The sequence below is a fragment of the Aspergillus clavatus genome, genomic scaffold (assembly GCF_000002715.2).
Source record: "Aspergillus clavatus NRRL 1 1099423829805 genomic scaffold, whole genome shotgun sequence".
Classification (NCBI taxonomy): Eukaryota; Fungi; Ascomycota; class Eurotiomycetes; order Eurotiales; family Aspergillaceae; genus Aspergillus; species Aspergillus clavatus.
In genome coordinates this window covers 119,358-141,326 of record NW_001517094.1, presented here as the reverse complement: position 1 = coordinate 141,326, position 21,969 = coordinate 119,358, and the positions used below count along the sequence as shown (strand labels likewise).

The 21,969-nt window shown below is 52.2% G+C and overlaps 9 protein-coding genes across 9 annotated transcripts, besides 2 other annotated features; 4 read left to right on the top strand and 5 right to left on the bottom strand.

Annotated features, from left to right (window-relative positions):
* Positions 1-205: 205 nt before the first annotated feature.
* Positions 206-1,967, top strand: ACLA_018420 (rRNA (cytosine-C5-)-methyltransferase RCM1; the record flags this gene model as incomplete). Its single annotated transcript, XM_001268563.1, has 2 exons — positions 206-403; positions 468-1,967. 2 exons carry the CDS (start codon positions 206-208, stop codon positions 1,965-1,967), a joined length of 1,698 nt encoding a protein of 565 aa, XP_001268564.1.
* Positions 1,855-1,885: a microsatellite.
* A 124-nt stretch (positions 1,968-2,091) lies between the features above and the next one.
* On the bottom strand, positions 2,092-3,631 carry ACLA_018410 (uncharacterized protein; the record flags this gene model as incomplete). The annotated part of the gene is made up of 4 exons (XM_001268562.1): positions 2,092-3,119; positions 3,183-3,251; positions 3,307-3,432; positions 3,490-3,631. 4 exons carry the CDS (start codon positions 3,629-3,631, stop codon positions 2,092-2,094), a joined length of 1,365 nt encoding a protein of 454 aa, XP_001268563.1.
* A 1,762-nt stretch (positions 3,632-5,393) lies between these two features.
* On the top strand, positions 5,394-7,765 carry ACLA_018400 (putative long chain fatty alcohol oxidase; the record flags this gene model as incomplete). Its single annotated transcript, XM_001268561.1, has 3 exons — positions 5,394-5,767; positions 5,822-6,933; positions 6,993-7,765. The coding sequence occupies 3 exons, from the start codon at positions 5,394-5,396 to the stop codon at positions 7,763-7,765; spliced, it is 2,259 nt and encodes a 752-aa protein (XP_001268562.1).
* A 212-nt stretch (positions 7,766-7,977) lies between these two features.
* On the bottom strand, positions 7,978-8,749 carry ACLA_018390 (glutathione S-transferase family protein; the record flags this gene model as incomplete). The annotated part of the gene is made up of 2 exons (XM_001268560.1): positions 7,978-8,586; positions 8,699-8,749. 2 exons carry the CDS (start codon positions 8,747-8,749, stop codon positions 7,978-7,980), a joined length of 660 nt encoding a protein of 219 aa, XP_001268561.1.
* Positions 8,626-8,655: a microsatellite.
* Positions 8,750-9,492: 743 nt separating the features above from the next.
* Positions 9,493-10,056, top strand: ACLA_018380 (F-box domain protein; the record flags this gene model as incomplete). Its single annotated transcript, XM_001268559.1, has 1 exon — positions 9,493-10,056. One exon carries the CDS (start codon positions 9,493-9,495, stop codon positions 10,054-10,056), a length of 564 nt encoding a protein of 187 aa, XP_001268560.1.
* Positions 10,057-10,075: 19 nt separating this feature from the next.
* On the bottom strand, positions 10,076-11,408 carry ACLA_018370 (putative voltage-gated K+ channel beta subunit (KCNAB); the record flags this gene model as incomplete). Its single annotated transcript, XM_001268558.1, has 6 exons — positions 10,076-10,308; positions 10,361-10,919; positions 10,972-11,059; positions 11,106-11,172; positions 11,236-11,258; positions 11,314-11,408. 6 exons carry the CDS (start codon positions 11,406-11,408, stop codon positions 10,076-10,078), a joined length of 1,065 nt encoding a protein of 354 aa, XP_001268559.1.
* Positions 11,409-12,654: 1,246 nt separating this feature from the next.
* ACLA_018360 (Zn(II)2Cys6 transcription factor) lies at positions 12,655-14,779 on the top strand (the record flags this gene model as incomplete). The annotated part of the gene is made up of 4 exons (XM_001268557.1): positions 12,655-12,920; positions 12,980-13,468; positions 13,519-13,990; positions 14,036-14,779. 4 exons carry the CDS (start codon positions 12,655-12,657, stop codon positions 14,777-14,779), a joined length of 1,971 nt encoding a protein of 656 aa, XP_001268558.1.
* A 142-nt stretch (positions 14,780-14,921) lies between these two features.
* On the bottom strand, positions 14,922-16,369 carry ACLA_018350 (putative pyridine nucleotide-disulfide oxidoreductase AMID-like; the record flags this gene model as incomplete). Its single annotated transcript, XM_001268556.1, has 5 exons — positions 14,922-14,965; positions 15,013-15,320; positions 15,373-15,727; positions 15,776-16,114; positions 16,162-16,369. 5 exons carry the CDS (start codon positions 16,367-16,369, stop codon positions 14,922-14,924), a joined length of 1,254 nt encoding a protein of 417 aa, XP_001268557.1.
* Positions 16,370-18,420: 2,051 nt separating this feature from the next.
* Positions 18,421-20,389, bottom strand: sidI (putative long-chain-fatty-acid-CoA ligase; the record flags this gene model as incomplete). The annotated part of the gene is made up of 5 exons (XM_001268555.1): positions 18,421-18,761; positions 18,816-19,145; positions 19,194-19,573; positions 19,625-19,922; positions 19,984-20,389. The coding sequence occupies 5 exons, from the start codon at positions 20,387-20,389 to the stop codon at positions 18,421-18,423; spliced, it is 1,755 nt and encodes a 584-aa protein (XP_001268556.1).
* Positions 20,390-21,969: the final 1,580 nt, after the last annotated feature.

Sequence of the window (21,969 nt, the reverse complement as noted above, 5' to 3'; positions counted from 1 at the left end):
TGGTGCAGTTTTGGGTGCTTAGCTGTAAACTTGCGCTTGAATGATTGTTTGGCTCTTATCGATCGTTATCAATGACAAACTATGCAAACCGTGCAAAGAGAACAAACGGTGTGGATTTTCTCTCCGCAGGCACGCTCGCTTCTTCATCACCACAGATTGATCCATCTTCTAACGTGACACAGGCGAGGCAGCAAGGAGGACGGATATGTCGCTCTACTACGACGCAGTGTCAGTCCTGACAGCCCCCGCAACGGGTGGCTCGTTCAAGTCGCGCATCTACAACGCCCGCAATGTCAAAGCGGCGCCGGCGCAGATCTACGCTCTCATCATCGAGGCCGCGAAATGGGACATCCTGTTGAAAGAGGTGATTGAGGCGGCGGGGATCGTCAAAGTTGAGCCGAAGGTATGCTGGCTACCTCTGTTATCTCTACGGAGATTTTCCTGCTGACTGACCAAGATCTGAACAGCTCACGCCCACCCTCGCCCTCCTCCTCGTCCACGACCTCCTCCTCGCGAAGAACGGCATCGCCGCCAACGCAAACCACCCGCTCCGCCAGGCTATCGAGCGCCATAAGACCCGCCTGCGCGGCGAGTTTACGAAAGCCCGTGTGCGCCGCGGCTGCGCCTCCGTCGCCGACCTCAAGGCCGCCGTGCTGCGCGAGAAACAGGCGCTGGGCGGCCCCGTTGCCGCCGCCGTGTATCCGCGCTGGGTGCGCATCAACAATGTCCGCACGACGCTGGACGCGCAGCTGCGCACGACCTTTAAGGCTTATACGCGGGTCACGTCGCTGGCGGAGCTCGGTGGCAAGGACGCGGCGCGTTTATACGTCGACCCGCACGTGCCGGACCTGGTGGCCGTGGCGCAGGGCGTCGACTTCACCGCGTCGCCGGCGTACAAGAACGGGTTGATCATCCTGCAGGATAAGGCCTCGTGCTTCCCCGCGTATCTGCTGCTGGGAGATGAGCCGTGGACCGGCGACTTGCTGGACGGCTGCGCGGCCCCGGGCAACAAAACGACCCATATGGCCTCGTTGCTGGCGAAGAATACGCCGGCGCAGGCTGGTGGCGGGGATTCGTCGCCGCGCATCTTCTCCATGGACGCCTCCGCCGTGCGCTCTAAGACGTTGCAGAAGATGGTTGCGGCCGCCGGCGCCGACAATACTGTCACCGTCCTCCCGGGCCAGGATTTCCTCGCCCTGGACCCCACCGAGTCCCGCTTCGAGAATGTCACCGGCCTCCTCCTCGACCCCAGCTGTTCCGGCAGCGGCATCATCGGCCGCGACGACGTGCCGAAGCTCGCCCTCCCCGCCGGACCAGCGTCCGCGCCGTCGAAACTGCAGTCCAAGAAGCGGAAACGCAGAGACGAGGACGATGCCCCAATCGCGTCCCCCAAACCCACATCCACATCTACATCCACATCCACCTCTGCGACGGACGAAAACGAACTGTCCAGCGCAACCCTCGACCCCGCCCGCCTCACCAAACTATCCAACCTGCAGGCCCGCATCGTCGAACACGCCCTGGCCTTCCCCGCCGCCATCCGCGTCACCTACAGCACCTGCTCGATCCACCTCATCGAGAACGAGGCCGTGGTCTCCCGCGTCCAAGCGTCGGAGGTCGCGCGTGCGCGCGGCTGGCGCGTCATGCGCCGCGAGGAGCAGCCCGCCGGCATGAAGGCGTGGCCGCATAGAGGCGTGCGCACGGAGAGCCGGTACGGGGATGCCGAGGGGGAATGTGCGCCGGAGGGCGCTGCTGCGGCCGTGACGCTGACGGATGAGGAGCTGGAGGGGTGTTTGCGGTGTTGGCAGGGGGATGATGAGGGGCTGGGCGGGTTTTTTGTTGCTGGGTTTGTTCGTGATGGTGATGGTGATAGTGATGCTGACGGGGTGCGGCTGGCTGCTGCTGCTCCCGTGGTGACTGAAGCGGAGGTTGAAGGTGAAGACGAGTGGGCGGGATTCTCGGATTGATTGAACTCCCCCCCCCCTGCAAGATGCTCGAGAGAGACAAACAAGCATATACATACATAACCTATCCTATCGTAGTGCCTCGCTAAATGCTAAGAAACAGCACAAGAAAGCCTAAATGTCCATCTTACGACCCGAGAAATGCCCGCGACCGATTCCGTATCCGCTGCTCCGTGTAGATATCCAACTTGACCGCCACCAGCGTCAACTCAGGGCGAGCCCCCGCCAGCCCGCCCGCCTCAATGCGCAGCCGCCACTGCCCATTCCTCACGATCCAGTGCTCCGTCTCCTCTGCCGCGTCTCCCCGCTTGCGCTTCGCGGGCGGAGCATCAGCGGACGCGCCCGCGCGGCTCACCAGCTCGGACGTCTCCACCGGTCGTCCGTTCACGACGATGTCTGTCCCCCTCTCCAACCTCACCGACAAGCTCTCTCCATGCGACACTGAGGACGGATACTCTGCCCTCCCGGCCCCGTACAACGGACTCTTATCCTCCAGGCCGATTTTCCCCGCGATTACCTGCACCAGACTCGACATGCGCGCCTTGGCCAGGTTCAGGAACCTGGCGCGCATGACGTTGAGATCGAGGATCGTGTTCTCCTCGCCGATCTCCATGATCAGGTCGTGGGCGGTCTCGTCGACGAAGGGGCGCGCGTACGCCACGGAGCCGGCCATCGTGGTTTCGGCGCCGGGGCCCGCATCGCGCGCGAACTGTACGCCGGACGGACGCAGGTCGTCCAGCCGGAGGACGATCTCGGAGCGGTTTCTGAGCGGGTTGGAGCTGATGTGGTGCGGGATGAGTTTCTGCTCGAGCCCGCGCAGGTGGAAGTAGCGGCAGTCGCGGAGGAGCTCGGCGCGGTGTTCTTCGTCGCGGATGGAGAGCGGGTACCCGCGGAGCAGGTGCAGGAGTTGTGCGAACACGTCGCCGGAGCGGTTCGGCACGCAGGGGGGTGTGATGGCGGGGGGACGGAGGAGGCCGTGCCGGTCGAGGCCCGGGAAGATCTGGGACGGGCTCGCGAAGAAGGCGCCGAACCCGAGCGAGAAGAAATTGGGCGAGTCGCCGGGTCCGGAAAAGATGTCGCGAGGGATCTGAAAATGGCGCTCGCCGATCTGGATGAAGATTTCCGACTCGAAGAGCTGGGAGATTAATCGCGGTACTGTGGTGATCATCGTTTTCTGATTAGCATTGGTCACTTGTCGCAAGGGAGGGAGTGTCTCACAGCTGTAGAATTGGGCATCCGCAAACAATCGCACGAATTGCGACTCATCGTTGGGTTGGACATGATACCCTGTTGTCTGTCAGTCTATATCCTGAGGCCAGTGCCGTAGCCATTGTTTCCTCACCCTGTAGATGTTTGGCGATCTCCCTAAAGGTATCTGGGTCCCGATCGATGTAGAGAGTGCGGATGTTCGACCCCTCAGGATTCTGGCGCAATTGCTCTTCAAAGAAATTGGAAAAGTACGACGGGGCTCCAGGACGTTTAGCAGGAGTCCAGCTCAAAGACGGGCACTCTGAAAATCACTGACCATCGGACGCGATCGAAGCTCCAGATAGACGAAAGAGCTCGGTCCCGATCTGGATCGAAAACACCTTCTCAGTCGGCAGCATGCTTCTAGGTCCTTTACCTGGGGAGAGACCTTTCTGGGACACCGAATCATTGCTCGCCATCCTTCCCTCCTGCTGTTTCTCGTGTATCAATATTGATCGGTGCCTTCAAGAACATCGAGGTTGCGACACAGTGCTTTGACAAGGGGTCGGATCGATCGAAGTTGCGATCGTGGAAGGGATTTTGATCGTGAAAGCTTGCGACCGAAGAAGATCTAATCGACTAGCAATAATAATCGATGGAAGATCGCCTACTATTAATTGTTACAAGTTCGCATCAGTAAGCAGACTCCTGGTCTGGTCCGGGCCAGATTTAGACAACAGAAGGTATCTAACTTACCTGGACAGTTGGACTAGGAGATTGGAGTGATCTGATCAGTAATCCATCTTGTACTCCGTAGATAGATATGATATTTTAGATCATCTCCACCATAATGAAAGACTTGAGAGCAGATCGATGGCTGGTGAATGAAGGGATGGTGCGGTTGAGTCCAGATAAGAGCAGAATGCATCCCCCTGAAAAAAAAAAAGAAAGGTGACTGAGTGTCTCTGTCTTGCGCAATAGTCGCGCTTCCTTGACATACATATGCGCATTCTGCAGCAATCATAGAACGACCACGTTGTTGACACCATGCACATTGCCCCTGTTGATTTACTGGATGAACTACTGCCTCAAGAATTGATGACCAGAGAGTTATCGCGTTTCCTCCCGATGAATAGAACTAGGTAGACTTTGGTATACCTACATTGACTCTGGCCATGGGATGAAGGTCAAGTATGCTCTGCAGAATTATCGCACGATTTGACTGCAGATCCTGATTGTCCCCAGCAGTGGTAGAGCACTCCATCGCATCTAAATCGTCCATTGATGATGATGAGGATACATATCCATGGGTTGGCTTTTGAGGCAACACTCTCTACTTCATCAACCAGAAACCCGGGAAAACCAGCCTCCCATCGCGAGGAACACTTCATCATCGAGGATTATCGGAAAAGCCTGGGCATTCGCATTCGCGGCATTCACATGGCATCAACGCTATGTACTAGCCAGTAACTCGGCCCAAGGACACTGCAGTCTGGACTTTGGACAGAGCTTCGAGTCGTCTGGGGTCTTCCCCGCACATCGTCAGTCTTGTCCTTTTGAGCATCTAATGGTATGAACCATCCGGATCATGACAGCCCCAGAGGAAAATGGCGTTTGGTGTTTTGGTTAGAGGGATCCTAAAGGCTCGGGCCATCTCGTTTCGAGTCGCCGAGCTTCGACCCACAATCCAATTCATCCGTCTCAAGCTCAACATGATGGAGACGGCCTCGGTAGCCTCGTTGAACCGTCTACCTGTTGGTCGAGGTCTGCATGATTCTTCCCCTCACATATACTGAACAAAGAAACTAGCTGGGTAGCAGAGGTGCTAGTTAATCCAACTCTTAAACCCGAGTCATCCCACACGGAATCGCGAATGACAGCCTGGTAACGTGGAAGGAGCAGTCGGAATGCACGTTTTGACTACTTTACTAAGGTAGTTCGCAAGCATTACTCTTCTCGGCTCAGAAGTAGTTTATGCCCAGGAAGGTGCAATCCATATCAACTATCTGAGTGCAAGGGAAAAGGAAAGCATGAACCAGGACTGCCTTTGTTTATTATCGCGTCCTCTTGTCCTCGCCATTTGATCTTTTTCTTCTCCTTCTCTGTGGTCCATGTCGACGGCTTCTACTATCATTCTCTCGCACATAATTTACTATTCCTTCAGACTTATCCGACCTACAGAGTACATATCGATTCTACAAGCTCCTATTCTCTCATTACAATCGTTCACTGGTCAGCAACATGGCTGAACAGACTGTGACTGCTTACGTTCCATTGGACGTGTCTCTTCCCCCAATTCCTACCGAACAAGTATTTTCTGACCTGCAATGGAAGACACTGCTGGCCCTTGCGGACACAGTCATTCCGTCCGTTCGCTCTCCATCATCTCCTAAATCTCTTTCCACAAAGGTGGTCCCTGACTGCGATCTCAAGGCCGCTGTCTCGACACTGGCCTCTCACATGCACGACCCAGAGGCGACAAAGATTGCGGAACAGTACCTGGAAGAAACCGGGTCCGCAAACCCCCTGTTCGTGGAAGGACTGCGGCGTCTTTTTGCAGAGTATATCCACCAGGAGGGCAGAAATGGCATCAGTCTTATCCTGAACGCGCTCAAGTGCGTATTACCAAACGACCCTTGCAGAACTCATGGCTAACGCATGCATTCTAGCTCCAAAGCTGGCTCCCTCCTTCTTACAGGGTCTATTACTGCTATCCAGGACCAACCATTTGAGGTTCGTGAGAGAGTATTCCGCAGTTGGGAGACATCTCGCATCAAGCCTCTTCGTGCTATTTATAGAGCATTCACTGCCATCTTCAAGAAGACATGGATCTCCGTCAGTCCCACGATCCGTCTTGTTGTAGGCTTTCCACGCGTCCCGATCCATGGCAAACCAGCCGACGGTTTCGAGTACAAGTTTCTGCAGTTCCCACCCGGGGATAAACCGGAGATCATCGAAGCAGATGTCGTTATCGTGGGCAGCGGGTGCGGTGGAAGTGTCGCAGCCAAAAATCTGGCCGAAGCTGGATACAAAGTACTGGTCGTGGAGAAATCATACCATTATCCATCCAAGCATTTCCCCATGGATTTCACCGAGGGTTTCGTGAACATGTTTGAGACTGGAGGAGCCACCATGAGTGACGATGGGTCTATGGCCGTTCTCGCGGGTTCTACCTGGGGCGGTGGTGGTACTGTCAACTGGTCTGCCGCGCTGCAGACACAAGGATACGTGCGTCGGGAATGGGCTAGCAACGGATTGCCATTCTTCGAATCTTTTGAGTTCCAGCAGAGTTTGGATCACGTCTGTGAGCGTATGGGAGTCAGCAGTGAGCACACCAAACACAACTTTGCGAACCGCATTCTCCTTGACGGCGCTCGAAAGCTGGGATACGCCGCTAAGCCTGTTCCGCAGAATACTGGTGGTACAGCTCACTATTGTGGATACTGTACCATGGGCTGTCATTCCACTGACAAGAAGGGCCCGACGGAGACTTTCCTTGCCGATGCGGCAGATGCTGGAGCAACATTTGTCGAAGGCTTCCGCGCGGAAAAGATACTCTTTAAGAAGACCAAAGGAGGACGGGTGGCTTCCGGCATTCAAGGAACTTGGACTTCGAGAGACTCATACTTGGGGACTACCGGAATGGACCGTGAGACACGAGAGGTCATCATCAAGGCTGATAAGGTCATTGTCTCCTGCGGCACCTTGCAGAGCCCCCTTCTCCTGATGCGCAGTGGACTCAAGAACCCACAGATAGGGCGTAATCTCTATCTTCATCCTGGTAAGTTGTATTGCCGTAGGAAGACTGAGCACCTTATCTCTTGACTGACGAATTTCTAGTTGTGCTCTCTGCAGCCGTCTTTGAGGAGGAAATTCGACCATGGGAGGGCGCCGCTTTGACCACAGTCGTCAATGAATTCGAGAATCAGGACAACCAAGGCCACGGGGTGAAGATCGAAAACGTGGCGATGCTGCCCGCTGTTTATCTGCCCACCTTCCCCTGGCGTGACGGACTGGACTACAAGCTGTGGGCGGCAAAGTTGCCCCGAATGACCGGGTTCATCGCTCTCACAAAGGAACGCGATGCGGGACGAGTATACCCTGACCCCGTGGATGGACGGGCGCGTATCAGCTACAGCGTGTCTGCATATGATCGAAAGCATATTGTTGAAGCTCTGGTTGCGACGGCGAAAATTGCGTATATCTCTGGCGCCAAGGAGTTCCACACAACGAGTCGGGAGATGGCCCCCTTCATTCGTCCCGCGGATGCGTCCGATCCGAACGCCCCGGAAGGTGTCAACAATGAGGCACTTCAGGCATGGATTGCAGAACTCCGTCGCCAAAATCCAGTCGACCCAGAACGAACCCTCTACGCCAGTGCGCATCAGATGGGCACGTGCCGGATGGGTGCTTCTTCCAGCACGAGTGTCGTCGACCCCAACTGCCAAGTCTGGGGTGCGAAGGGCTTGTATGTCATGGACGCATCGGTCTTTCCCAGTGCTAGCGGTGTGAACCCGATGGTGACCAACATGGCTATTGCGGACTGGGCCAGCCAAAATGTTGCCGAGATGTTGAAGAGAGAGAAGAGTGAGAGCCTGATGGCCCGTCTATAGTGCCGGACGATTATCAACCTCGGTGTGTTTGTACATATCTCTTACTAAACCTTGATATCCTTACTGTTGATTCTAGCATTAGCATTACAATCCATTACTCTTCCTGATGAACACGAGCAAGAAGTGTTAATAGTTCCGAGTGCGTCTCAAAAGATTGTATTTTCAGCAATGGTTCAGTGGCGCTGCTCTTGGTATCATCTTATGTAAGGAGCTTAAGCCTTGGGGGTTTCGCGCTTCTCGATGAACTTCTTCTCACCAAAGGTCTGCTTGACACCCTCACTTTCCAGAGTCTTTTCGTACCATGACACCACGAATGGGTACTTCTGGCGCATCTCCTGGTCGATCACCATGGAGAAGCCCCAGTAGAGAGCCGCCGCCACACTAATATCCGCCAGACTCAGCTTCTCGGTAGCCACCCATTCCCGACCCCTCAGATGACCCTCAAGGTAATCCAGCGCCCTCTCCAACTGCCCCAGGGCGGACTTTTCCACGCTCTCGACAAAGGCCTTGTATCCGACCCGCGGCAAAATAAGTTGAATTACGGGACACTGAACCTCACCGTCGGCGAAACAGACCCATTGCCGCACGGCCGCGCGCTCCACCGCACTGGAGCCCAGCAGCTGATCGGCGGCGGGCCCACTGTCCGCGACGTACTGCGCGATGGCGTCGGATTCGGTGAGCGTCAGCCCATCTGCGCCTTCGAAGGCGGGGACCTTGGCCATGGGGAACTTGGCGAGGAAGGCGGGCTCGCGGTTTGTGGTGCCCATTGTGAAGTCGGCAGTGGTCAAGGTGAGGTTGTTGAAGGAGGCGGCGGCTTGGATCTGTAGGGGGTGTTTCTTGGTTAGTGGAGGGAGATGGGTTGGTGGTGGTGGTGGTGGTGTTGGTGATGGGAATGGGAATGGGGATGGAGATGGAGATGGTGTTAAGTGGTACCTTCATGACCCGGGGGTTGTTGGGGTAGGACCAGATTGTGCCGAAGGACATTTTGAGGGAATTGGTGTGTTGTATTGATATGAGTGTGATTAGGAATGTTGGGAGAGCTGCTGATGGAATGATGGTGTAGAGTATGGACGGCTGCTGGTCTTAAGTATGTCTGTTTTTTTGTTGACAGTGGTATACCCCCCTGGTGGTGGACACTGGACAGGCTTCTTGCTTACCAAGTTTCTGCTGAATGCACGGAGCAGATCGTGTTGGATTTCCAATGGATGACAAATAGAATCTGAAAAGGTCTCAGGTGGAGAGTAGAGCGAATCCACTTGAGGGTGAGGAGTGTTTTTAGAGTCGTCGTTGAATACGATGTGCATTATACACTTAGCTACGGAGTATTACGGAGTAGATAAACACTACTATGCAATATGCATACTAGTTATGCTTATTTCTGGCGTGGCAGCACTCAACAGGTAGCAATCAGATCGGCCTATAAGCAGGTACTGGGCTACGGGATGGCGACATCATGAAGAAATATGGGTAGTAGCTAGCTACTAAGGTAGTAGTATTCCTTCTCTCGATTCTATTCTACTTCACCAACAGGATAACAACTTCAATTGTGCTGTTGGCTTGCATGCATGCTTTCAAATGATCATGGTTATTATTATTATTGACTAACCAACCAACCACCATATGTTCCATGCATCAAATAATACCCCACAATCCACGTCGACAACGTTCGCTTCGTACCTCTAGATATTATTTCACCTCGATCTCCATCCATCAATGGCACAACAGCAATGATCAACTCCAACAATCCAAAGACAACTCTCCTCTCCCTTCCTCCCGAGCTGCATCTCCTCATCACTACGTTTCTCCCCTTCCCTGATGTCATTTATCTTCGCATCACCTGCTCCCACCTCTACTCAGTCCTCCCACCCCTTACACTCCCCCAGCTTCTCCTCGCAGAAACATCCAGCTACGCACTGACCAAGGATCTCTACGCGTGCCGATACTGTCTCCGTCTGCGACCGGCAGTTGCATTCGCCGATCGCATGCGGTGCCGCCGGCGGAGTAGGCATGGGCGCGATGCGGGGAAGCGCTTCTGTGTGGAGTGTGGGCTGCAGTCGCGGACGGAGGGCGCTGGTGAGGCGAGGTACGGGCCGGGTGCGCAGATTCAGATGCAGGGCATTTTGTACGTTATTTGTATTACGTGTAGGGAGTTCAAGTTGGGTGGGAAGGGCATTGAGTGTGTGGAGTGTGTGGTCCAGAGGGAGAGGTTGCGGAGGGCCAGATTGGAAAAGGAGGTTTCTGAATCTAAACGGGTTTTCGCCCGTGGATCTTCAGAACATGGTGGATTATAGTCTATGGAAGTGAATGAGTTCAGCCATAACGGGCAGGATCCTGCGCCGGCTTGTTGTCGAGGAATTCGTCGATCTCTGCCATCACCTCGGCAGTCAGCTTGGGCAGCACCTTCAGACTCTCCACGTTCTCCACGATCTGCTCCGGTCTGGAAGCACCCGTGATGACAGAGGACACGTTTTCATTCTTCAGACACCACGCCAGCGCCAGCTGCGATAACTTGACGCCCAGTTTGTCTGCCACGTCCTGCTGCTCTGTTAGTCCTGACTTTCTGGGAACACCTCGGGGGGGGGGGGGGGAAGAAACGTGCCTTGAGACCGGCAATCTTCTTCATGGTCGCCATCCATTCATCATTGCCATACTTCTCACGGACGCTGTTGACGTAACTGTCGCCGCTCATGGCCAACCTCGTGCCTGCCGGAGGCTCCTTTGTCGCATCGTTGTATTTGCCGCTCAGCAGGCCCATCTTCAGCGGCGAGAAGGTGGTCAGACCGATGCCGCACCGTGAATACAGGCGCTGGAACTGGCCCTCGACCTTTTGCCGGTCCAGCATGTTGTACAGTGGCTGCTCCACAATCGGTGCAATGAGACCCAGCGACCGGGCGATTCCACACGCCTCAGCAATCTCGTCGGCCGACCATTCGGATGTACCCCAGTAAAACGCCCATCCCTTCTCGATCACATGGTTGAATGCACGCACAGTCTCCTCCATGGGCGTCAGGCGGTCCGGTCGGTGAGCATAGATGATATCGACATACTCGAGGTCCAGGCGTTCCAGGGAAGCCCGGGTCCCTTCAACGATGTGCTTCCGCGAGAGACCGTTGTTGTTGATGGGGTTCTCGCCGTTAGCGCCTCCCCAGTAGAGCTATTGTGGTAATTAGATCTCGGTGCAGCCATCAGAAGTCGGAGATACGAACCTTGGTGGTGATCACCAGGTCGCTTCGTTTCCAGCCAAACTTCTTGACAGCTTGGCCCATGACGACTTCAGATTGTCCATCGGCATATCTACATCATAAGCTTATGTTGTGTAAATGTCAAATTGAGTGCCTACCCTTCTGCGGTATCGAAGAAGTTGACCCCGCAGTCGTACGCTTGCTTCATGCAGTTGAAGGTGATTTCTAAACCATAGCTATTAGCTAAAATTTTGCCAGCAAAGTCTTTTAGAGATCGGCAACAAATACCATTATCAACATGGCCACCATAACTAATCATGTAATGAGTTAGTAGGGCGACAACATCCAGATAGATCTGACACTCACGTCAACCATCCTCCCAGTCCAATGACAGACACATGCAGACCCGAATTGCCCACACGGCGGTACAGCATACCGTTATCCTTCTTCGAAGATGCCATTGTCAGACACAATGAGTTCCTCAAACTTTCCTATGCTGTGGAGAGACCCATTTCACAAGACAAGCCGGGGGGCTTGGGGCCAATTTATCTGCTTGGCCTGGCAGATCCTAATGCAGACTGCAAAGCGCTTGTATGCGCCTCCAAAGCGGACACCGTAAAGGGCAATTGGTCGGAACATGAGAAGCGTGAGATGGATAAATCACCATTTCAATGTAACATAGCTTGCTTGAAAGAAGCTCCATTTACTAATTAGCCAGTTCCAATCAATCATGTCTAGTGCTGGCCAGCGCGGGGCTGGCCCGGAGGCCGAGGGGTCTTCCAGGCGAGTCTTCGGAGAATCCTTTTTGATTTTGGATTAGTGCTGGAGAGGTTGGCTTGGTTCCGCACAATAGCCATCCGTTGAGTGGAAAAGGGGGGATAAGGGATGATGCATTTGTTTGATAGTGATCTGGAGAAGAGAGAGCCTTCAAGCAAGTAACCAGAAGGTGTTTGGTGCTGCTTGAGGACTGAGGCAGAAGTATCAGCTGACCAGAGGGACAATTTTCCCATTCAAGCAGCATCAACATTTCAACTTCATCAACTTCAGAGCTCAACCTGCCAATTGCTTCTCCAGTTAGTCTACATCTTGGCCACTTAAAGAAACATTATCTCTGTGGATGAATCATCGAATTTCTCTTCTAGTCATTTACTGGATGATTTGCAGCTTTCATGGAGTACAGACTACAGTTGCCTCCTTTGGCCAACAGCCAACTCCAGCTTGATCCATCCCTCGGCCATCGGAGTTTGAGGTCTTGCATTGTGATTTGTGACTGTGTGAGGCTTCGACTTCAGTCCAGACATTGAGAATGCCGATGTGGGTCTGAGCTAATGGCGTGCCCAGACGCCCAGTGGTGGGAGCGATGCAACAACTGCCACTTGGAAGATTTGCGTTAACCTTTTAATTCATTAATGAACAAGGCTCTAGACATCATTTCAACGAGGAAAAACCCCAGGATTACTTCCTTTGCCTTCGAATATCTGTGATCTTTAGAGCTACAACTGGTGCTCTAGCAAGATCCCCCCCTACTCGGGCTGGTTGAGGTACCCCGCAAGGAATACGGAAGCCGGTGTGCCGTGTTTCTCTTGTGAGATTGCCTATCAACTTCAAAGCCAACTGTGATAGACATTATCTATCTACCTGATATATGAATCTACAATATAGCGCACAGACCCATTTTTATGATGCCCTTGGCGATTGTGTGCCAACATGCCCGTTACTCGACAGAGCGTGACTAAACGGGCTTGCGATGGGTGTAAAGTTCGCAAGATTCGCTGTGGTGGAAGCCAGCCATGCCAGGCATGCAAAAACTCGAAGATTCAATGCACCTATAACCGTGTACAGCAGCTGCGAGGGCCGCGGAATTTGCGTGCGACAACGAAGCATCTCATAGAGCAGACACAGCGTGGCCTGGAGGCTCAATCCGATGCAGTTCCTTCGGTTGCGGCCAGTGGACGGACCAACTCCCAGAAAATGTAAGCCGATGCAAATCACGATGGTTTGTTCCCATTTGGTTTTCTTATCGTGCTTACAGATCTCGGATACCGACGGAAGTCCTCTCATCCACGTTATACATATACCAAGCCCGCATGTATCCGATCTGGCCCATTGTGAACATCCAGCACCTTGTATCGATTCTACAAAATAACTCTGAAGGAGCAGATCTTAATGCATACGCACTGGCAACTGCTATTGCGGCAGCAACCCTAGCGCAACTGATGGTAGAAAATACCTCAGGCAAATTATTCACCGCGGATACTTTTGCCGCTGAGTGTTTACGCGCTCGAAATTCCTGCGGCTATAGACCAAAACCTAGCATCGATAGCGTTCGAACTTCGTTCTTTCTTCATGCATACTATGAAAATCAACAGCCAGGAGGCAGTGAGTCACTGCTATACCTCAGAGAAGCCATCACGCTGGCTCAGATGATGCGCATGCACCAGGAAGCTTCGTATCAAGACCTTAACGGTGAGGAACAGCAGATTCGTCGCCGAGTTCTGTGGTTGCTTTTCGTGACGGAAAGGTGCTTTCCCTTTTTTATCTCCAATGAATTGGAGGCTAATCTGTGAGCAGAGGTATCTGTGTCATCCACAAGCTGCCAGTGATGCTTCGGACAACAATCTCCACACATGGGTTACACGTTAATGATGAACCACAAGTCCTACCCGCGTTTCTAAAACTTTTGAACCTATTCCGTCTCTTCGAAAAGTCCAGGATGTTCGACATTATTGGAGGGGATACTGTTGACGGACAGTTGAACTCGAATGATTTGAATAAACCTGACGAAGGGTTGCTCAAGCTCCTACAGGGTGGGCAACAGGATGGGACATTGGGCCTTACTTCAGATGTGCAAAAGGCAGATATCTATGTCACCAAAAATTGGATGCGAATGCTCCTATGGAAAGTTCTCTCCAAAAACAAGACAGCTACTCTATCTGCTTCGTGGTCGATCTCACCCTCGTTTCCCGTTATCGTCGCTAAAGAGCTCCTCAACATGCTATCTCAGTTGCCCAGACCGGCGATGGAGGCTCATGGCCTTGGGATGGTATGTGTGGCCATCAATACAAGCGGCAGCAACTAATGTTTCTAGGAGTTGAAATTGCATGAGATCGCCAATTCGTTGGCGGATGCGGTGTTAAATATGGCGACTCTTCCTCGAGCGTTAATCTGGGATGGCGAGAACCGGCCGAGCCACATTCTAGCAAAGCTGCATTCTTTACTGTCTACCTTTCGCGGCGGCGGCAACAAGAGACTGGTAGAGCTATTATGGCAGAAAATGGCCCATGCGCAATCTGTCGGTGATCTCATATTACCAACATCTATCGGAACACCGTTGATGGCAGATAGCCAACATCTCAATCTGGTGGAAAATTCCAGTGATGATAGAATAACAGCGATAGGAGGGGTTGCTCTCCCGCAATACGAAAACAATCATTCAGCTGAAATGGTCACAATCACGGATTGGTCCAGCCTCGAAGGCCTGCAGGGGAACGACTACAATGCCCCGCCGCTTGACAACTCAGACAGTCTCTGCCAGACTTTCTTCGAGGATTTAATCTCTGGAACGGCCTCAAACACAACGTACGCAGCATGTGTGGCACCTGATCTTGATTTTGCTTCCACATGGCTGGAATCTTTTGTTGTGCCGGATGGCACGGGACAGATGGCATCTTTCACACCCCTGGGACCATGGCAGCTGCATTCTGGCGGAGCGACTTTTGAAGATTGTTCATCACTGTTTACAAACGCTGTGGGTGGTGAAACATCATTTGAAGATCCAAATGCTGCAAGTGAGGATTTGATCATCCAACAGGACACCATCGCGGGCAGTTGATAACGTATATATGGAAACAGATGCACTTTGCAAGAAATGGAATAATACCTTATGTGGAGACATGATCGCTTAATAACCAAACAGTTGCACAATGAACTAAAAGAAGACACAGTTCTACTCCGCATACCAGCAAATTTTGAAATCAGACCTTCCATGGCTCTGACAATCGCATATAGTTCCAGCATACTGCCATCGTTAGCATTCTTACAATATCTGAATAGGCAGGAACATACTTTTAAAAGCCATATCATCACCAAAGTTGGACGCCAGTGTCTCCTCGCCATCCTTCATCCCCACGTCTGGGTGGTATGAAATCGCCGTCTTCCCCAAACACAGCCCAATCATGGGTGGGATTCTTTGCAACTCCCGGAATACCGGCTTCGTTGCAGCGCACTCAGCAAGCATCAGCTGATGGATGTTGTATCCCGCATAATGGCCCATGTGCATTGCGCCGCCGCAGCGTTTGATACCAGACCAGGCGACGATGTCGCCGATGGCGAAGTGGTGGGAGGCGTTAGAGGTGTTGGATGGGAATTGCAGTCTAGGCCATTAGAATGGCCCGCCACAGTTGATGAATGGAAATGCAGACTTACGATGGATGAACCTTCACATGGCCTTCTTCGTTCAATGTTTCTGACGGCAGGTAGGAGGTTGTGGATGAAATTCGGGAGATGGCATTCAGAACATGTCCTGTTTTGATGATACGTCCGTCTGCCAGAGTCAGCTGCCAGGTTCGTCGATCTCCCTCCTGCACTGCAGCTGTATCGATAACTCGTTGACCGAGGATCAGCTCTACCCCTGTTTCGCGGATAATCGCAGCCACGCGGTCCTTGAAGTCATCCGGTAGGGCCTCGGCGGAGAGGAGGTGGTCTCTCGAATGGATAAGCGTCACTTTCATCTGGGGATAGTGAAGCTTGAGCTCCGTGGCCATTTCAGTGCCAACCGCACCTGTTGCATGTGAGTATAATTTGGTAAATCAGAGTTTATGTATCTCACCTCCTCCGACAACCACCACATCCCCAGCGTTGACGATGCTATCCGTATGCTTCTTCACCTCCGGCAGAAAGTCGTCCCTAGTCAACGACTGCGGTACAGTAGGAAACACCCTCCGCAGCCCCGTCGCCGCAATAAAGAAATCATACCGCTCTTCACGAACAGTTTTACTCTCTGACTCTAAGATCCGCGCCGTCTTCTTCTGGCAATCGACTGCGTTTACACTGCCACGAAAGATGTGTACATTTGGCGAGCGCAGCGCGGGGATATCCACGAATTTAGTCCAAGCCTGAGAGGCGTATTCTTCGTCCACCAGGGCCTTGGGGGAACTGATCAAATGATCTGGCCAAATGTTAGCTTGTGTGTGTGCTAGGGACGATGTGTCGTACAGTATCCGTCTTTCTCATCCACCAGTGTGATCTCGACCGGGATTTGATATTGAGGCGGTTGTGCCTCCGGGTCGGAGTTGAAGCGCGGGAGTTGACCCCGTGAGAGGTCGAGGAGGGTCAGAGCAGCACAGAGGCCGCCGTATGAGGCGCCGGCGATAAGGACACGGAAGGGCCGCGACAGAGAAATGAGCGCTTCGTTAGAGGGCATGGCTCCTGTGAGTGGAGATTGCTGATAAGTTGAGGACAGAGTCTGGATAGCCTGTGAAAAAGGTCTTATGTGAAGCGAAAAGGGGTTGATGCGGTTAGGACCGGAATATACTGCTTGGAAAGGCGTTATGATACGGGTGAGATGGCTGTACTGGCGTAAAGGCAATCTGATCTGTTTGTACATAATCCTGCATCGGGTGATATGCTCGATAATAAATACATCCAAGAGTGAGCCCTGGATCCCCTATTATAGGAGTCTGCCCTGTATGGGCTATCGTTAATGAGATCCATCTTTGAATCATTCAGAGGCAGTGCAAAAGAATATACCCCACTTGCCGGACCCTCTTGTCATCAGATGGAATTTAGCAAGGTCTATGGCCGTCGCCATCAAGAGTTTATTGGCACATATTACGCCATCCTAGGCTCTACAAAACATTGGTACATAGAATTAGAGACCAGCAGCCTTGATGGTTGGTGGGGTCAGGATGCGTTTGTTATCTGATCCGAGTCCGACTGATTGATTAACATTATTAAGTTATCAGATCAACGGAGAAACCTCAAAGTGACAAAGTGACTGACCGACTTTTAGTAGGCCTTTGGACGCAAGATGAAACTCGATTACTGGGTATCCTTGACAATCAAAGTCCTAGTTACACCTCATCACTCTGCTACCGCATGCAGAACACCCATACGGAGGTGCTCGGAAAGAAACAAGACATTTGCGCTGGCTCTCACCAGAAGCATGCGGCATTTTACATCCCTGCTGGGTCTGGGCAGCAGCGAGGACTTTTCCGAAGTCGCACCGTACATGGATACTGGAAATGGAGGTGGACTGTGGAGACTGGAGACCGGATATTGTGCACAGAACTAGTTTTATCAATCAGTGGCTGACTGGCTGTATTTGAACCGCTAGTACGGGCTACAAAACGCGCATACCGTTCAGTACTCCGTACTCCATACGATAATTTGCAATATGCTGGGCAATGAGAACTTGAAGTCAGCCGAGGTTGCACTGTCTATCCGTCTGTCCCTAAATCCTTACTCTCTGGCGATTGTTGGATTATGTGGAGCTAGCAGCTTCTAGATTTCGTGTCTGAATAATGTCAAAACTTGTTGCAGTGATTGATCGGCCGATTGATCATCAGTCGACTCTACGAAGTGCAGTAATTGTAGCATCACTGATATGTCTAGGCTTCATCAATTCAGGTGAAGTATTTCTTTGATTTGAAGGATACCTGTCCTCGTACAGGGTGACTCCCAATACCCATAGGGACAAAATCTTCTATGTGGCTTCTGAACCCAGACATACATAGCACTAGGTCATGAAGTTTTACCACCGGAGCGGCATCTTACGGGACTGTCTCGACTCTTGAATCCCTGGCAGTCTGCATAGCATCAAGTACTGAATCGGAATCTGCTCCATCGGATTGCGATCTAATATGATACGCAAATCTGATAACCATTAATGATACAGAATCCATACGGGACCGAATCCAGCAAAAGCAATCTCCTCTCTTATTCCATTTCGAGCCTAATAGTTACATAACACAAATGGCGCTTTTTCTTGGCCTGTTTGGTATCTGTGTATCATGGTTGCTGATGCTCTACAGCGCCGAATATCGGCTTCCGTCGCTGTACAGAGAGCACATACTGAAAGCCGAGCAGAGAACAGGCGACATAACATCCTGAGGTAGTCTGTATACTGGAGATGGAATATTGTTCCATGAAAATTTAATAGTTGCTGAGAAGAACAAAGAGGGAAATGCCGGATTCCTCAGGAGTGAGGGTTAAAAAGCAAGGTTTTATCAGATTAGATTATCATCTAATCTGATTGTGCTGGTGGGGCATTTTATTTTATTTGTTTTTTCTCGCTTCGCTTTCGTGTTTTTCACGTCTTTGGTTGAATAACACCGTGTCTAGAGAATCAGGATAGCTTCTAGGAGATAGCTTGGATGCTAATCAAGAGATCTGATAGTATGAAGATACAAACGATTCTATTCTATAGTCATTGGGTATTATCCATGCGTTCGTACAAAGCCAGCCCTCATCCCTCTATTTTGCCTGCCGTTTCTCCAAAACCCCCGCGGCAATATTTCGTAAATCCACCTTCCGAACCTTCCCGCTTCCCGTCACCGGAATGGTCCGGTCGACTCCCTCTTCGCCAAACACGAAGAAATGCTGCGGGGCCTTGTGCCGGCCCAGTGTTTCCCGCGTCCAAGCGCGTAGTTCGTCTTCGGACGGCCGCTTGCCTTCATACCCAGCAGCCAACGCGAGGAAAGCTCCTACGACTTCGCCGTACTTGTAATCTGGGATTCCGATGACGGAGGCTACCTCGATAGCGGGGTGTGCGGCCAGCCGCTCCTCGATCTCAAGAGGGTAGATGTTTTCGCCACCTGGTGACTGCGTTAGTGCCTGGAGTTATGTGCGAGGAAGCAAGCATGACGTACCCCGGATAATGATATCCTTGAACCGACCCGTGATGGTGCAGTACCCCTGCTCGTCAAAAAGAGCCTCGTCGCCAGTCTTTAGCCACGTCGTTCCGTCTGCGTCTGTGATGAGCACCTCCGCCGTCTTTGTTGGGTTGTTCCAGTATCCCTTTGTCAATTGATATCCAGCAATGCAGAGCTCGCCACGTTTGCCAACGGGGACGATGTTGCCCTTTGCATCGATGATCTTGGCTCTGGCGTGGGGCATGACCTTGCCGACGGTGGTGAGGCGGCGTTCGATAGTGTCAGTTGTCAGGGCGTTGAAGCACGTTGGCGATGCTTCGGTGAGACCTGCATTTCTTAGCGATTGTTACGATCATGGAGGATCTGAATTCGTACCGTAGCTACTGGTATATTCCATCATATTCAACTCGCCTAGTAAGCGCTTCATCAGTGGTCTGGGAACCGGTGCACCAGCAATAATGCCCGTGCGGAGATTTGAGGTATCAAAATTTGGTGGTTTGGGAAGGCTGAGGATCGCCTCGAACATGGTCGGCACACCATGCAGGGCAGTGCATTTCTCATCCGAGATGGCGTGGAGCACGGCGGCGGGGTCGAATGTCTCACTGGGAAAAATGATCTTCGAGCCATGCGTGACTACAGCAAGCATGCCGAGAACGAGGCCAAAGCAGTGGAAGAGCGGAGGAGGGCAGCACAAGATGTCGAACGAGGTAAGCTTCATGCGGTCACCGATAAAGCGGGAGTTGTTCACGAGATTGCTGTGCTCCAGTCAGCCGAATATCAGTATACAACCCATAAGTAATGCGTACTGGTGCGTCAACATGGCTGCCTTGGGGTTTCCTGTCGAACCACTTGTGAACTGCAGGTTGCAGACATCCCCAGGCCGCAACTCAGCCTCACGGTCCAGCAGTGCATGGCTGGGTAGCGGTTCTCCTCGTTGAATGACGTGATTGTATGTGTTAAAGCCCTGGTATTCCCCCCGGAGAATGATTATCTTCTCCAAGGCCGACGACGTCCCCTGCTGTATCGGGCGCGGTCCCATATGTGTAAGGACCTGCTCGAGGGAATGGCGGCCGATGCGTGGAGTCATGAAGAGCAATCGACAATCTGCAGCACGTGAAGTTAATTTCCCACCCCACTGGTCGTCAGGAACAGGACATTAACATACCTGTATGCCCCAGAGCATAGGACAGCTCAGATGGGGTGTAAGTATTGTTGAGAACGACCAGAATTGCACCAACTCGTGCTGCGGCAAAGAATACCGAGATATACTGCTCGCAGTTGCCTGCCATAATTCCCACTCGGTCCCCTTTCTTGATGCCCATCGCCAGCAGCCCGCGGGCCACTCGGTCTGCTTCATCCTTGAGAGCGGCATACGTCCAGCGTGCACCTGTCCAGGGAAAGACCAGACATTCGTGGTCGCCGTATCGCAAGCTCTGCAGGGTAAGAAGTTCGCCGAGGGTTAGGTCTAACAGTCCCGGCGTTTCACCCTGGACGATCGATAACAGTTGTCGCGGGGCCTTGGGAGGCTCAAGGTGCGAGAGTGTTTGTTGCAGACGTCTTACAGTCGCCATTGTGCCGAGTCGCCGGGATCGTGAATTGATTTGAGCCTGTGAGGCAGTGGAATCTGGGAGCTAAGGATCAAACACCATCTTATATTATTGCGTCGCGGGGCCAGGCCAAAATCCTCGGATAAAACATCTCTACAGGGTACTATTAGGCCCAGCGGCCTTGCCAGATCTCGGTATTCGACAATGCAGTATGGCATATGCGTATTTTTCAAACAATTGAACATATTCCACCGTGCACATGGCTAGAAAGTCTCGGAACTTGAAATGAGAAGGGCTAATAGCTTTAGCCATAGGCCACAGTGGTAGGGCCAGCATCCATGTGGCTTGGTCTAATTTTGACAATACCCCCACTATCCAGGTCGATAGGCTGATGAAGATAGCCCATGGCGCATGGGTGTGAGAAACTGAGAATCCGTCATGTCTTCGCTTATCAGATTTTTTTGCGTAGGCCTTGGCGTGAGAGACATGTCGAATCACTCCTCGAGGGAATATGGAGACTGAAACCATGGCGTACTTAGGCCCGTAAATTATGAAGGGGATATATTTCAATTTCATTCACAGTGTGCTGTCAGCAAGACAGGCCGAGAATACAATTGTTTCAGCCGGACAAATTACTACCTGATGTTGGTTGGTTCGACTTCAATGGTAGAATGGCCGATGTCAAGTCTGGTGAGTATTCCACGCCAAGGAGGAAGGGTTCCTATTTATTAGCAGAGTGACAGCCGCTGGAGGGACTACTGTGGATAAGATTACGCACTGTCGGTTCGGTCGAATTTATACTCCAGCGGAAGGATCGTCTGTGACTGTTCAAATGGAAGGCCCGGAACCCGTGGAAAGCCGACACAAGCGTGATGAGACTTAGGACTCGACACAAAGCATCCTGCAAGAAAGTTTCAGTCCGCGGTTTCGTGTAATTTGCGGCTGGCATATCCTAAACGAATGCATGGTCTCCACAGTCAACCTAGAAACCAAGGATCAGATAAACTGGATTTGGCACTAGGCATTGTTATCAATCAATTCTCGCTGCGTTACTTTCCCACGGATCTTGTTACGGAGTAATCGGATCCAGGAATTCCTGGCAATAGTATTCAGCTTTAAGTGGACCTATGCAGGATCGGATCCTGAAGAATTGATCCTTGTTGATGTCGTCGCAGAAGCAGAGATGGCCCGAAATCAATCTAATCAGATTCTTCTGCCCGAGATCGGCGATGCGGAATTTGGATGCGGAACCGGAACCGGAACCGGAATCACCAGCCGTCGTGGTGGCCTGAGGAATCAACACGTGTCTTGGTGCATTTTGGTTCCAAACAGCTCATGGTTCAGCCTCTTCCAAAAGACACCGCACAGGTGAATCTATATGAGCTCACGGCTTTATGGCGTCTGCAACTCCTTCGAGTCTCACCATTTAGCATACATTTATGGCGCGCTATTTTCGGCCTTCTCCTGCCATTGGGATCCCTAGCCCTCACCACGGCCATCAACACCGAATGAGCCTCCACATTGATCATACACCACGACAAAATTCATGAAATGTGAGAAACTCGGGCATCCAGGAATACGAAGTATCGATATCTACATTGAAG